This window comes from Vipera ursinii (assembly GCF_947247035.1).
Source record: "Vipera ursinii genome assembly, chromosome: 7".
NCBI classification, from domain to species: Eukaryota; Metazoa; Chordata; class Lepidosauria; order Squamata; family Viperidae; genus Vipera; species Vipera ursinii.
The window spans coordinates 33,894,213-33,907,347 of NC_139521.1; the positions used below are offsets into that span (position 1 = coordinate 33,894,213).

At 39.0% G+C, this 13,135-nt stretch overlaps 1 protein-coding gene across 2 annotated transcripts in view; it reads right to left on the reverse strand.

The window, feature by feature from the left end:
- The window catches only part of SORBS2 (sorbin and SH3 domain containing 2), a 175,434-nt gene that overhangs the window by 56,952 nt on the left and 105,347 nt on the right, over nucleotides 1-13,135 (reverse strand). For both annotated transcript variants that reach the window (XM_083367414.1, XM_083367413.1), the window contains exons 10-13: nucleotides 8,461-8,527; nucleotides 7,324-7,368; nucleotides 5,221-5,392; nucleotides 3,310-3,424 (exon numbers count right to left, since the gene is read on the reverse strand). In XM_083367414.1, the coding sequence (XP_083223540.1) occupies nucleotides 3,310-3,424; nucleotides 5,221-5,392; nucleotides 7,324-7,368; nucleotides 8,461-8,527 (399 nt within the window). The remainder of the gene's footprint in view (nucleotides 1-3,309; nucleotides 3,425-5,220; nucleotides 5,393-7,323; nucleotides 7,369-8,460; nucleotides 8,528-13,135) is intronic.

A 13,135-nucleotide genomic window follows, 5' to 3' on the forward strand; every position in this document is an offset into this window, starting at 1 on the left:
GTCTACCGATGTATTTTATTTATTTGTTTTTATTTTATTACATTTATATACTGCCCTTTCCCTGAGGACTCAGGGCGGTTTACAGGGAGTTAAAAAACCAGCAATACAAAAGTTAAAACCAATTTAAAAAAGATTAAACTAACCCTGTGCAATTAAAACCCCGATTAAAATAAATTACTCCACAGCCTGTACTTTCCTGGAAGGACAAAAAGAAGGGTCCCTAGTATGTAATTCAAAATTTCTCTGGATTCTATTGAGTATTTCCCCAAGTGAACAATTTTAAAAGCTGGGATAAGGATTTTCCTTAATATTCACACATTTCCCTATGAATAAATCTTGATTCATTACTTTGGCCATGCTGTATTTGTTATGTACGCTGGTCTGTTACAATTAGCCAATGATGATGATGATGAGGATCATTGGGTAGTATCAATATAGAGTTCTTGGTGTTCTCTGAACTTGGTTGTTTTCTTGCAGATGTTTTATTACCAGGCTAGGTAGCATCATCAGACCAAGAGATATTCAGTTTGCTAGCTATTTATATAGAGTAGCTTGCATCATCAATCAGTGGTGATATTCCTTGATGGTTCTTTGATTATGATATTGTTTTCTTTCCTTGATTGTTTAACTGGTGCTGTTTTCCAGTACCCCGTTCTACCTTTCACTGATAATCTAGCTTGGGGTGAAAATGTCTCTGAGGAAACAACCTAACTCAGAGAACATCAAGATTCCGAAATTTCAACTCTGAGCTACATATATTCTCTTCTATTAACAATACATATCCCAAGTATAATTTCATCATGGCACAAACGAAAAGTTCTCCACCCATGTCATACATACAATATATCTTAAGAAAAGGAAGGTTGCCGGTGTATAAACTATAGTCTTTCCTGATCTAACACTCTCCATTTGTGTTAGGAATTGTCAGCTAGCATCTGAAGAATACAAAGTTAGGGAAGGGTATTCTAATTTATGGCATATGTAATATGACAAAATACAACTTCAAATATTACTATCACAATGTATCATCATAAGATAATAATACTAATAATCCATTTCAACATTTAGCATATAAACCAACCAAGACAATCAGAAACCTAAGGTTTCTAAATAATATTTACCATGTTTAAAAGTAAGCAATTCCAAAATGATATATATGTAACTTTACAGTTAAAATATTTAGGAACAATTTGAGTGGCTGCCACAAAGAAGAGGGGTTCACATTATTCACCAAAGCACCAGAGGGCAGGGCAAGAAACAATGGTTGGAAACTGATAAAAGAGAGAAGCAACCTGGAATTAAGGAGAAACTTCCTGACAGTGAGAACAATTAACCAGTGGAATAGCTTGCCAACAGAAATCATGGGTGCTCTATCACTGGAGATTTTTAAAAAGAGGCTAGACAGTCACTTGTCTGAGCAGGGGGCTGGACTAGAAGACCTCCAAGGCCCCTTCCAGCTCTATTCTATTCTATTCTATTCTATTCTATTCTATTCTATTCTATTCTATTCTATTCTATTCTATTCTATTCTATTCTATTCTATTCCATTCCATTCCATTCCATTCCATTCCATTCCATTCCATTCCATTCCATTCCATTCCATTCCATTCCATTCTATTCTATTCTATTCTATTCTATTCTATTCTATTCTATTCTATTCTATTCTATTCTATTCTATTCTATTCTATTCTATTCTATTCTATTCTATTCTTTTTGCTTCCATATTAAGCAGCATAAACCATACTGATTGAATTAGAATCAGTTTGTTTAGATCAAGGTGTGGCAATCACAATGCAAACACTCTGCATGTATATTTCTATAAACATACAGTAGTTACTGGTTACTGGAATGGTTAGCAATAAGTATTGAGATGTAAGACTGCAGCCTCATTAAACATGCTTTTCATTAATTTAATTCCTAGTTTTCAAAAGTCTCAATGAAGAATTTTAGTTATCTGTTAGTTTGCACTGTGCTATTATATGTAAAATACCAGGAATAACAAAATCATATTTGTGGATTTTGGAACAAAGATTTTATTCACATGTGTAACAACTCTCATGTTACTTCTATATGTGCTGATGAAATTACAAGGATAGTGAAAAAAAATCTCATTTCCACATTGGATCTAGAAGCTTGTAAGTATTATAATCTATGCAACAAGATAAATGTGCATGTTTATTTTCACTGAATCCCCAATCCCTCAAATAAAAATACTGTATTAACCCAAGGAAAATAATTTTGCCTCTTTGTTCTATGTTAAACTTTCAGTTAAACATTCTCTCTAAGAAAGGAACCCAGTATTAGGAATATATTTCTGGGATGAAGGTAATTTATTACTTATTACTGGTGATCTCTGAGTCAAGACCAGGTACCCACCATCCTCCTGGGACTTTCTTTAATGGCTCTTCTATTATGGATGCTAAAATACCCCTGTGAAAACTAATGGACAACTTGGCAGAAGAAGCAAAACAGGTGCTCAACAACACCTGTTTTACCAGTCTACTATAGAGAGTGTCCTCTCATACCATATTGTGGTTTGGTATGCTGGTCTGACAGCCGTGGATAGAAAAGTATTACAGAGGGTGATGAGCACAGCACAAGACATTGTGGGCTGTCCCTTGACACCACTGGATGACATCGCCAGGGCTCGCTGCCTTGGAAGAGTGAGGAAAATTCTCAGGGATGACTCACACCCTGGTCGGTATCTCTTTACTCTCCTACCATCAGGTAGGAGATATAGGAGTATAGCCAGCCGTACCGTACTAACAGGCTGAAGAACAGCTTTTATCCATGGGCTGTTAGGCTCTTGAATGGGAAATAATTTTATAAATTTTATGTATGATTGACTTGCGAGGCTGGTGTGTTGTGCAATTAGCTCACATGGTGTAATAAGATGGAGGGTTTGTTGTCACTGTGAGTTGTGGGGGGGGCACAAAGGGAGGCTCAGCCAATCTCAATGTATACACGGTTGTACTTTGACAATAAAGGTTCATTCAACAAGTTGTGTGGATAAGTCTTTAGGACATTCTCTTGCCCTGGATATGAGAAAATGCCCTAAAGGCAAATGAGATCTTTCAGTTGCATGGAACTGCAAGAGATCAAGGCAAGCCATAGTCAGCCATGAGTCAACGCACATATACAGCAGGCTCATAGTTATCAAGCTCCTGGAAGAAGTCTCTTGAACAAAATGCTCAGCTTGTAATTCTTAAAAGCATCTTATTATACTTAACAAAAGCATGTCAGATTTAAAGAATAAATGTTTTACTGAATTATTTATTATATATATATATTATATATATATATACTCACTGGTCTTTCATGTTCAAGGATTGAAGACTTTCCTGGCTCATATTCAAAAATGCTTCTTGGTTCTGAACGGAATTTGCGGGTATCTACTTTTCTATCAGGAGGCTCCCACTCATTTCTAAAAATAAAATTGACAAATGATCTAACATCCAACATATGCAACACAAAGTTTTCTAAGAACAAATTAATGGATACTTTTAATAAAACTAGAAAAAAATGTTGATCACAATAGAGAATCTCCTGATTTTGAATGGAATTTCTAAGTTTACCACACAGAAAACTACATTCCATATCAACATAAGTAATAATGTTATATTTAAAAATCAAAAGGCAAAAAGTGACTATTTTTACTAAATAAATACTGAAAGCTTAATGAGTAACATTTGTCTACCTAATTTGGAGTCCTTCTTTGTCTATGACAATAAAGAAATGAGATGGAGTGGTGATGAATAAAGTTTGCTGGTAACTAGGGGTTCTGCACATGTGGTATTAGGCAATGACTATTTATTTGTAAAATTGGGCTGTAAGGAGAAGCTGAGGGTTTAGTCTGCATACCACCCACATGCTGCTTGACATAAACCCTTGCTGGGCTTCTAAAATACCCCTGATACCTCCCCAACATATAGAATAAGGGGGTTTCAATTTCTTTGTATTATGTTTGGCTCTGAGTAGAGTTCAATCATGGGGGTGTCCTGAGTGATCTGTGGCTCAGTGAACATAGGTAGTCACCCATTACAATTACTCTTCACTTTATAGAAGTTGTATCATGATTTAATTGCATCATGAATGGAAGACATAGTTCATAATTTTTTTGCTGCAGTCAGATCATTCTATGATCCTGCAGGTGGAAAGGCCCATTAAACTTACATGCTCTGGTTCTTCTGGATCCAAATGGATTCCAGCAAGTGATGGGGATTTCCTTGAATCCCTAGTTTAGCTCTGGAATATAAAGATGACAGGGATGCTAGGCCAATTATTCCCAAGTAACCTCTTACTGTAAATCCTGAGTTGCTCTGGGAAATGAAGTAGCAGAAGAAATATCTAGACAAGAGCATTAGTAGTCAAAGGTCAGAAGTGAATATGACATAGTGATAAAGATGGCAAAGGGCTCTTTCTTTGTCATGCTCTTTGCTTTGGCACACAATGCCTACGACCTTGTTTAGGAAGAACTGCTCCCTTCTTTGAGATAAAAATCGGCCAAACCTGTCTATAGGCTATTGGGAGGATTTGGGGCATGGTGTGATAATAGTATTTGCAATATTGGTGAATAATACAAGAGCCATCACATATATACATAACACTGAACTGAAGGCTCTCCATTGACTACCAATAGGTTTCTGAGGAAAATTCAAAGTACTGGTATTGATCTTAAAATTTCTCTATGACTTAGCTACTGGATATGTATAGGATTGCCTATTTTAACTAGATTCCATCCTCCAGTTTACTAGTCCTGGGTAGGGATGCTGAAGGTTCTTCCCCCATGTGTTATATTTCATCAGTGGAATAAGCTGCCAATCTGAAATCCAGATGGCTCACTACTACGGACTTTTAGAAAACTCTTTAAAACAGTTGTTCAGAAGGGCATTCATTTAAGACATATAATCAATATATCTATACATTTTGTAATAACAATTCATAATATAGGTATGTGTTTTAAGTAAAATTATTTCTGTTTTACAGTATTTCTATATTACTATTATCTTTATTGTTGTTAATTATACAGCACCATGATTGCACTAGAAATTAGCAATATATAAAAAAGTCAGTCAGCCAGCCAGCCAGCCAATCAGATGCTTCCATGAAAAGCCATGCTGTATCTCTGAATACAAAACCAAACACTGAAATAATGGCTCTCACACTAGTATCAAATTTGCCACTTCTGGATTAATTGCTATAAAGTAATATATAGCTTACTTTTCTGGGGCAGATCTTTGCCAAGGACGAACAGGTGGTACTGGAGGTGGTAGAGGTGAAGAGACCTTAAAGGCTTCAGTGCCATTGTCAGAAGTACTTTTTGTCAGTGGTCTGTATGTCTGAGTCTTTGCAACAGGATGTGCTTGAGCAGAAAGTGATTGACTGAAGTTACCTAGTCAAAGACAAATCAAAATCACAAAGGATCTAAATATTAGTACTAGACTGACAGAGGCAGACACATGCACACACAGACAAACATACACAGCAGTGTGGTGTAGGGTTAAGGAATGAGGAGATCAGGATGTAGTTCTCCCTTAGGCATAGAAGCTGAGTGGGAGAATTTGGGCCAGTCACTCTCTTTCTCAACTTTAGATTGAGTACATGAAAGACATCTGTCTAGCAACTCTTACAAGACCACTGTCTTATATTATGGTCCATAACCTTCAATGAAGAGGCCTTCATCTTGAAGTGGATTGATTCAATCTAATAAACACATACACACATGCACACATTGTCCATTGAAATATGGACTGACTAGAAGGAGCCTTCCTACCATCCCCCAAACCTCCACAGCAGAATAAAAGAAAGTATTTTCTATTTACTCAACATTAGCTTTGGATAGAAGCTAGTCACCTTAATTCAGACCTCTTCTGCCATTTTGTTATAAAATGTGACTCTCCCAGATAATGCTGATTGTTCATTTAATGGGAAAATAAAGTTGCCTATATTTTTTCATCATCTTTGAAATAGGTGGTTTATAGCTCATAGTGCCCTCCCTTGAGCATCACAAACTATGAAACCAAGAGTTTTAATACATGGATACTCTGTTGCTGGGGGTAAAATTGCTCTTCTGTACCATTCTGAAACTCTATGATTGGACCGGGTAGATTGAGCCATTTGTCCAATATTTTTCCACATACTGTAGATCTCTCTTATTATATCAGATTACTGTTTGAAAAAAGATTTGTAGAGCAAGTTAAACTATAGGCCAGCAAGACTATATGCTGTTGTGTCTATAACTATTTCCCCTTTCTGTAGCCTATACCTCTGTGATAGTTTAAAGATAGTTTGTTAAGAACAAAAAAACCCCCAAACATAGTCATGAAATATGAAATTTGTTTGAGCTATGAATTCAAATAAAATAATTAATGACAGTCTCTAATGTTAGCCTGATCCCTGATCATTACTCAAAACTCAGAAGGACAAACTGATGCACATTTATATATTTGCTTGTACAGTATACCCATACCTTATTAATAAATATAAAGCCTTGCTTGTTAGTAATACTTATTAGTACTTAAAATATTATATGGGAATGTCACATTAGCTCAAAATTTCTTTTTTGTGCAAACAAATACAACATGCAGCATAAAGCTGAAATGACAATTAAAATATATGCTATTCCTGTGGTAAAATGCATTTTGCATCATTTTGAATCTAAGAATAACATTCACATTTCAAATAGGCTTCCTGTTATTCATAGGAAACTTAAAATATTTTCACAATGTATTCTTAATGAAATTTTTCATGTCAGTGAAATGGATGGATCTATTTATGGTAGATCCAATATTTTTTTAGGATACAGATTTTGTTTTGAAATCTAATGAAAATTAGAGTGGTTAAATAACTGCTTTCAATGCTCATACTCTTTCCTCAAAATGGGGCAGAATATATGCCTTTTTGGGTTGTGAATATACTTTATGTTGTGCATAGAAACAAAGCAGTTCCCCACAATGCTGCTACCTTCAACGCAAGATATTACAGAAAAGTTGTTCCAGATGCTATGTTTTCACACTCTGCTTTAATGAGTTATCTTAAGATGTTATTGTGTATTCAAGTGTTCTCTACTCTAAAGTAAAAGTTGTCCAACCAATACAAATAAAAAACAAAATTAATAATACATGTTGGATTATTTATTAAATGAACCATTAATTGTTGACATATGGAAAATAATGAAACAAAAACCATGTATATAGATTCAATAGAGTGATAAAACTACTTATGCAAGCAGAATGAAGTATGTTCCCATGGGGTTAGATATTGTTAGAAGTTGCTGGCACTAAAAAGAAAAGACCCATGTGAAAAGGAAGGAATAGTTCCTACCAGTATTATATGCATATGAAGTATTATACATGTCAGTGTCATCATCTACAAAAAGAAAGACAAATGTTATAGCACTGAAATACCTGTCCATTTATTCACAGCAAGGCAGTTTTAAACTCTCTCCCTTGATAAATGTTTACTATTTGTGGTGTTTATTCTCCAGTTTATTTGGTGTGATATAACACTAGACTTGTACTCGGTCAGAGTTCAAATTAAGATGCCACAAATGAATTCTAACAAATATGCAGAAAGAAGCTTTAATTTCTTTCCATTATTGAAGCAGCTAAAGTGATTTGTTGCCTAGGCAAACAATAGCAATGGGAATCATGCTAGCATGCTAATTCCAAGGAATGCAAATGAAAATTTGCTTTGTTGGGTCTCTTCAATAAACTCATATTAAGCCCTTTACTCTCTTCTTCTTGAAAAGACCACTAAGTAGGGGTTTTTCTTTACCTGGAAAAAAATAATGAACTGTGTTTAAGAGACTCACTGAACTGAAGATGCAGTATATAGACATTACATGTCATGGGGCTTAGGTCTCTAAGACACTTTCAAATAATTTCTGCTGTCCAATCAAGGCACCAAGGGAGTGTTAGTAAGAGTTCCCATCTGCTTGGTTGTGCAGTAGGAGAGGACCTAGTTGAAGGTATGAGAACTCCCTGTTATGGAACAGCCTGTTCCTAAGACAAGAATAGTCCTAAATCTTGTGGTTTTCCAGAAACTGGCTCTTCTAGAGGGCTTTGAGAATTGTTTATTGCTCATAGGTGCCTCTATTAAGCCAGCTATTGAACAATTAGTTCTACACTCTTTTCAATGTTGTAAGACATCCAGAGTTGTGCAGGAGCAGGCAGCCATGGAAATGGAAATTATAATACTAATAATAAAATTAAAGGAGCAAACACATAAATAAAAATGGAAAGTGCCATTTGTGATTGTAGTTATTATTACCAATTATTATTACTGGGTATTAGTGTTTCTTTTTTATGTTTTTATTACCTATAATAATCAGCCTAACATTCCTCTGGACTGAGGTGGGATGAATCACATCAATAAATAAACAATAAAAGCATCTATAAAAAATTCTAATCTGTTAGCAAGTCTACAAAAAAGGAAGCAAAAAGTAGAAATTATACATACCAGGTTTATGAACCATATGGATTTGCTTAAACATTGTCTTATACCAATCCTTTGGTCTGTCAACAGTCTAAAAAGAAATTAAATTTTAAACAATTAGCGGATAATCAGTACAAAAGCCAGACTAGTAACAAAGTAGGAAACCATTTATTTAATTATTACACAGATTTATATAGCCTTCCAACTCATACATACTGTAGGTGACTCAGGGCAGGTTACAAAATCTTAAAAATCCACCATATAATAAACTCCAATAAAATATTTCACCCACCATGGCAGCAACAACACAGTCGAATCAGCCACTTTATTGGCTTCATCTTCATTTTTTTGTTCTCAGGCTCACTGGCAAAACCACATTTTGGGGGCATGTAAGAAAAGCAACACAGTAGGGGCCAACTATATCTTATGGGAAATGATGTTCCATAAAGAAGAGGCCACCACTGAGAAGGCCTTTTTTTGGTCCCACCAGACATACATCCTAACTGATGGAATGTTTAACATGCACTACCTTCATATCCTGGTGGGCCAGGTGGATGTTATCGGGGAGAGGTGGTCCTTCAGATAGCCTGGCCCCAAGCCATGTAGGGCTTTAAAAGTGATAACCAGCACCCTAAATTGTAGCCAGAAGCAGATTGGCAGCTAGTGCAGGTCCCACAGAAGAGGTGACACACATGCAAGTCTAGGCTTGGGCTACTTCATTCTAAATTAATTGAAGCTGCCAAATACTCTTCAAGGGCAGCCCCATATAGAGCATATTACAATAGTCCAGACATGAGATGAGTAGGTGATTAATAAAAAATTAGCAAAGTAGTTCATTTAACCTCTTGATGAGTCCCCATAAATAGTTGGCATGTTTTGCTTGGTTTAGAGTTAAAATGACCCAACATTTCTTATCCAGCTCCTCTCTACTGCGCTTCCTCAGTGAGAAAATTCCCAGGCAGGATTTTGGAAGTGGCAAGGCATAGCATAATGCTAGGGAAAGACATTCCTCTATATTCCCAGAAAGACATTTTCTCATCTGCAAGCGATGTGGTGGCTCTGTAGTTAGAACAGAGGCTTGACAATCAGCAAGCCTGAGTTTGAGACCTGGGTACTGCAGGGAGGGATGAGCTCCCACCATTCGCTCCAGCTCCTGCCCACCTATTAGTTTGAAAGCACGTAAAAAGTGCAAGTAGATCAGACATGTCAAACACAAGGCCCGGGGGCCAGATCTGGCCCGTGAAGTGGTTTCATGTGGCCTGTGAAGCCATCCTGGAAACAGTGAGGGAATGGCCCCCACTGCCTTGGCCCTGGCCCAGAGACCCTCCTTCTGCCAGAGACCCTCAGATCTGTCCCACTCCTGCCCAGGCCCCCATAGGCACCCTTGATGCGAACAATGTAGAGCTGGCCATGCCCACCCAGTAGGCCATACGTACTCTAGCCACGCCCACCCAGTAGGCCACGCCCACCCTGGCCATACCCACACGTCCCCTTGAGGGCAACCGCAATGCTGATGCAGCCCTCAATGAAATGTGAATTTGACATCCCTGAAGTAGATAAATAGGTACCACTTTGATGGGAACCCACAGGGGATGGAAGATGTGAGTCTCCATTGGGTGGTCCCCAGGCAAAGGTGACATCACCAGCTAATACTTTACAATCAGGAAGCAGCCCTCAGCTGCCAAACATCTATTGTCTTTGAAGCTGTAGACTCCTGGGTTTCTGTACCTTGCCATATGTTAAATAATAAATAATAATCTCATCCATCTTGTTTTCTCCTGTCCTGCTGCAAGACAGGAGAAAGTACTTATCAGGCTTTGGTTACTAAGCAGATTATATGCTTGCATAATCTTTTTTTTTCTTTGGGCAAGAGAAATGCAATAATCACACCTGCCTAGAATTTAATAAACACACACAAACATTTCTAGGAAAGCAGGTATTGAAATCAAACTCTGTCCACATCCTTATTATTTAATGCCCATAATTTTCTTGAAAAGTTATCAGCTTTTCTTTGAAAATTCATCACAGCGAGATAAAATTACAACAAACAAGAGCAAAACAACCAAAGTCTGCTGCTAACAAGTGTAGTTTTAAGAAAACATACTTTGTAAAGTATTGTGTTTGGAAACAAACCCATATCTTCTCTTAAACACATGCTAATAGATAGTTAATCATGGTTAAAAAAAGTGTAACTTTCCAAAAGTTTGCATGGTGAAAGTCTATTGGATAGATCACGTAAATAAAATGTAAAAACATGTACAACCAGCATAACTGGAAATGATACAACATTATCTTGTAATATGATGTAAATATGCCACACCTATGCCCCTATACCACAGGTCGGCAACCTGCGGCTCCGGAGCCGCATGCGGCTCTTTGAGCCGTCTCTTGCGGCTCCCAGCCGCCCGGTGCGCGCGCACCTCTTCCAACGGGCAGTGGTGCGCGCGCACCTCTCCAAATGGAGAGTGGCACCGCCCATTTGGAGAGGTGCACGCGCACCTCCCCGAATGGGCGGAGGTGCGCGCGCACCTCCCCAAACCTTTGGAGAGGTGCGCGCGTACCTCCGCGCGAATGGGCAGCGGTGCCGCTCTTTCAGGAAGCCCGCCGTGGCCCGTCTGTGAAGCTGCCGAAAGCGGCAGCTTAGCAGACGGGCCGCGGCAGCTTCCGCAAAGAGCGGCGCCCCTGCCCATTCCGAGAGGTGCGTGCGCACCTCTCCGAACGACCGGAGGTGCGCGTGCACCTCCCCAAACCTTTGGGGAGGTGCGCGCGTACCTCCGCGCGAACGGGCAGCGGTGCCGCTCTTTCAGGAAGCCCGCCGCGGCCCGTCTGTGAAGCTGCCGAAAGCGGCAGCTTAGCAGACGGGCCCGCGGCAGCTTCCGCAAAGAGCGGCGCCCCTGCCCATTCCGAGAGGTGCGTGCGCACCTCTCCGAACGACCGGAGGTGCGCGCGCACCTCCCCAAACCTTTGGGGAGGTGCGCGCGTACCTCCGCGCGAACGGGCAGCGGGCCGCTCTTTCAGGAAGCTGCCGCTTTCGGCAGCTTCCTGAAAGAGCGGCGCCGCTGCCCCTTCGCTTTCGGCAGCTTCCTGAAAGAGCGGCGCCGCTGCCCCTTCGCACGGAGGTGCGCGTGCAACTCCGGTCGTTCGGAGAGGTGCGCGCGCACCTCTCGGAATGGGCAGGGGCGCCGCTCTTTCAGGAAGCTGCCGCAGCCCGTTTGCTAAGCTGCCGCTTTCGGCAGCTTCACAGACGGGCCGCGGCGGGCTTCCTGAAAGAGCGGCACCGCTGCCCATTCGCGCGGAGGTACGCGCGCACCTCCGGTCGTTCGGAGAGGTGCGCGCGCACCTCTCGGAATGGGCAGGGGCGCCGCTCTTTGCGGAAGCTGCCACGGCCCGTCTGCAAAGCTGCCGAAAGCGGCAGCTTTGCAGACGGGCCGTCGCCATCGGGCAACCGGGAACCGGTTCCATCTCATTTTTTAAAAAATGGCAGCCGCGTGCGTCCGCGCATGCGCAAAAAACCTTTTTGCGCATGCGCGTGCATGGACACACGCACGCGGCTCCCTCTTTTTTTAATTTGTGATGGAACCGGTTCCCAGTGGCTCTTTTTCTTTTTTAGGTTGCCGACCCCTGCCCTATACCCTTTCTAGAAACAGATTAATTACTGCACTATAATGAAAAACATATAGGGCATAATTTTATTAAATGGAAATCATGCATGCATCTGTTCTATATATCTTAATGTTTGCTGTTCTATATATCTCACTATTTGACACTGCTTTTAAAATACACTCTGATATTTTTATTTACAAAAGCTTCTACATCTGAAATGATTTATTCATACATTTGGGGAGGGGGAAAGTCTACACTATCTAATTCTTCACTTTTACTATGTATTAAGAGATCTAGAAATTATTTATTTATTTATTTATCTATTTATCTATTTATCTATTTATCTATTTATTTATTTATTTATTTATTTATTTATTTATTTATTTATTTATTTATTTATTTTTCTATACCGCCCTATTCCCGAAGGACTCAGGGCGGTTTACAGGGCAATATTTAAAAGACAATATAAAATTAAGATAAAAATAGAATTAAAAAGAATTAAATTAATCAATAGCCCAACAATAAAACAATGTTAAAAAACCTGAAACTAAAAAACCCCTCAGTCCAGGCCAGATAGATCGAAAAACCAGGTTTTCAGGTCCCGGCGAAACGAGCACAGGTCGGGGGCATATTACAATAACTTTCTTTATATACATAAACTAGCTTCTATTATACTCAGGATGTATTTTTAATATTCACACTGTTTTGGACACCAAAAATACACAAATAAAATTATATGAAATCTTTATATGAAAAAAATCAAAAGGCCAATGTTTTCTATAGCTAGTTTGTTGGAATCTGTATTTTCCAAAATAGCTTCCAAGATATAATAGATATTTTCATACTTTGTAGTATTTTCAGTGGGCAATTATTAACAATAAGACAATTTTTACATTGGATTATTTTAAGTAGGACTTAATATAACTGCTAAAATTATCCAACTTATAATATTTTATTTCCATCCTCCAGAGGTTTATAGGGTGTTGAGTTCCTGTAAGCTCTTGGAAAGTGATCAGAATTCCTAAATGGGCAGACATTATATCTTACAAAATTGTCTTTCCAAATCCTTGGCTGAAAGATACTTTTGTTCAGCAAA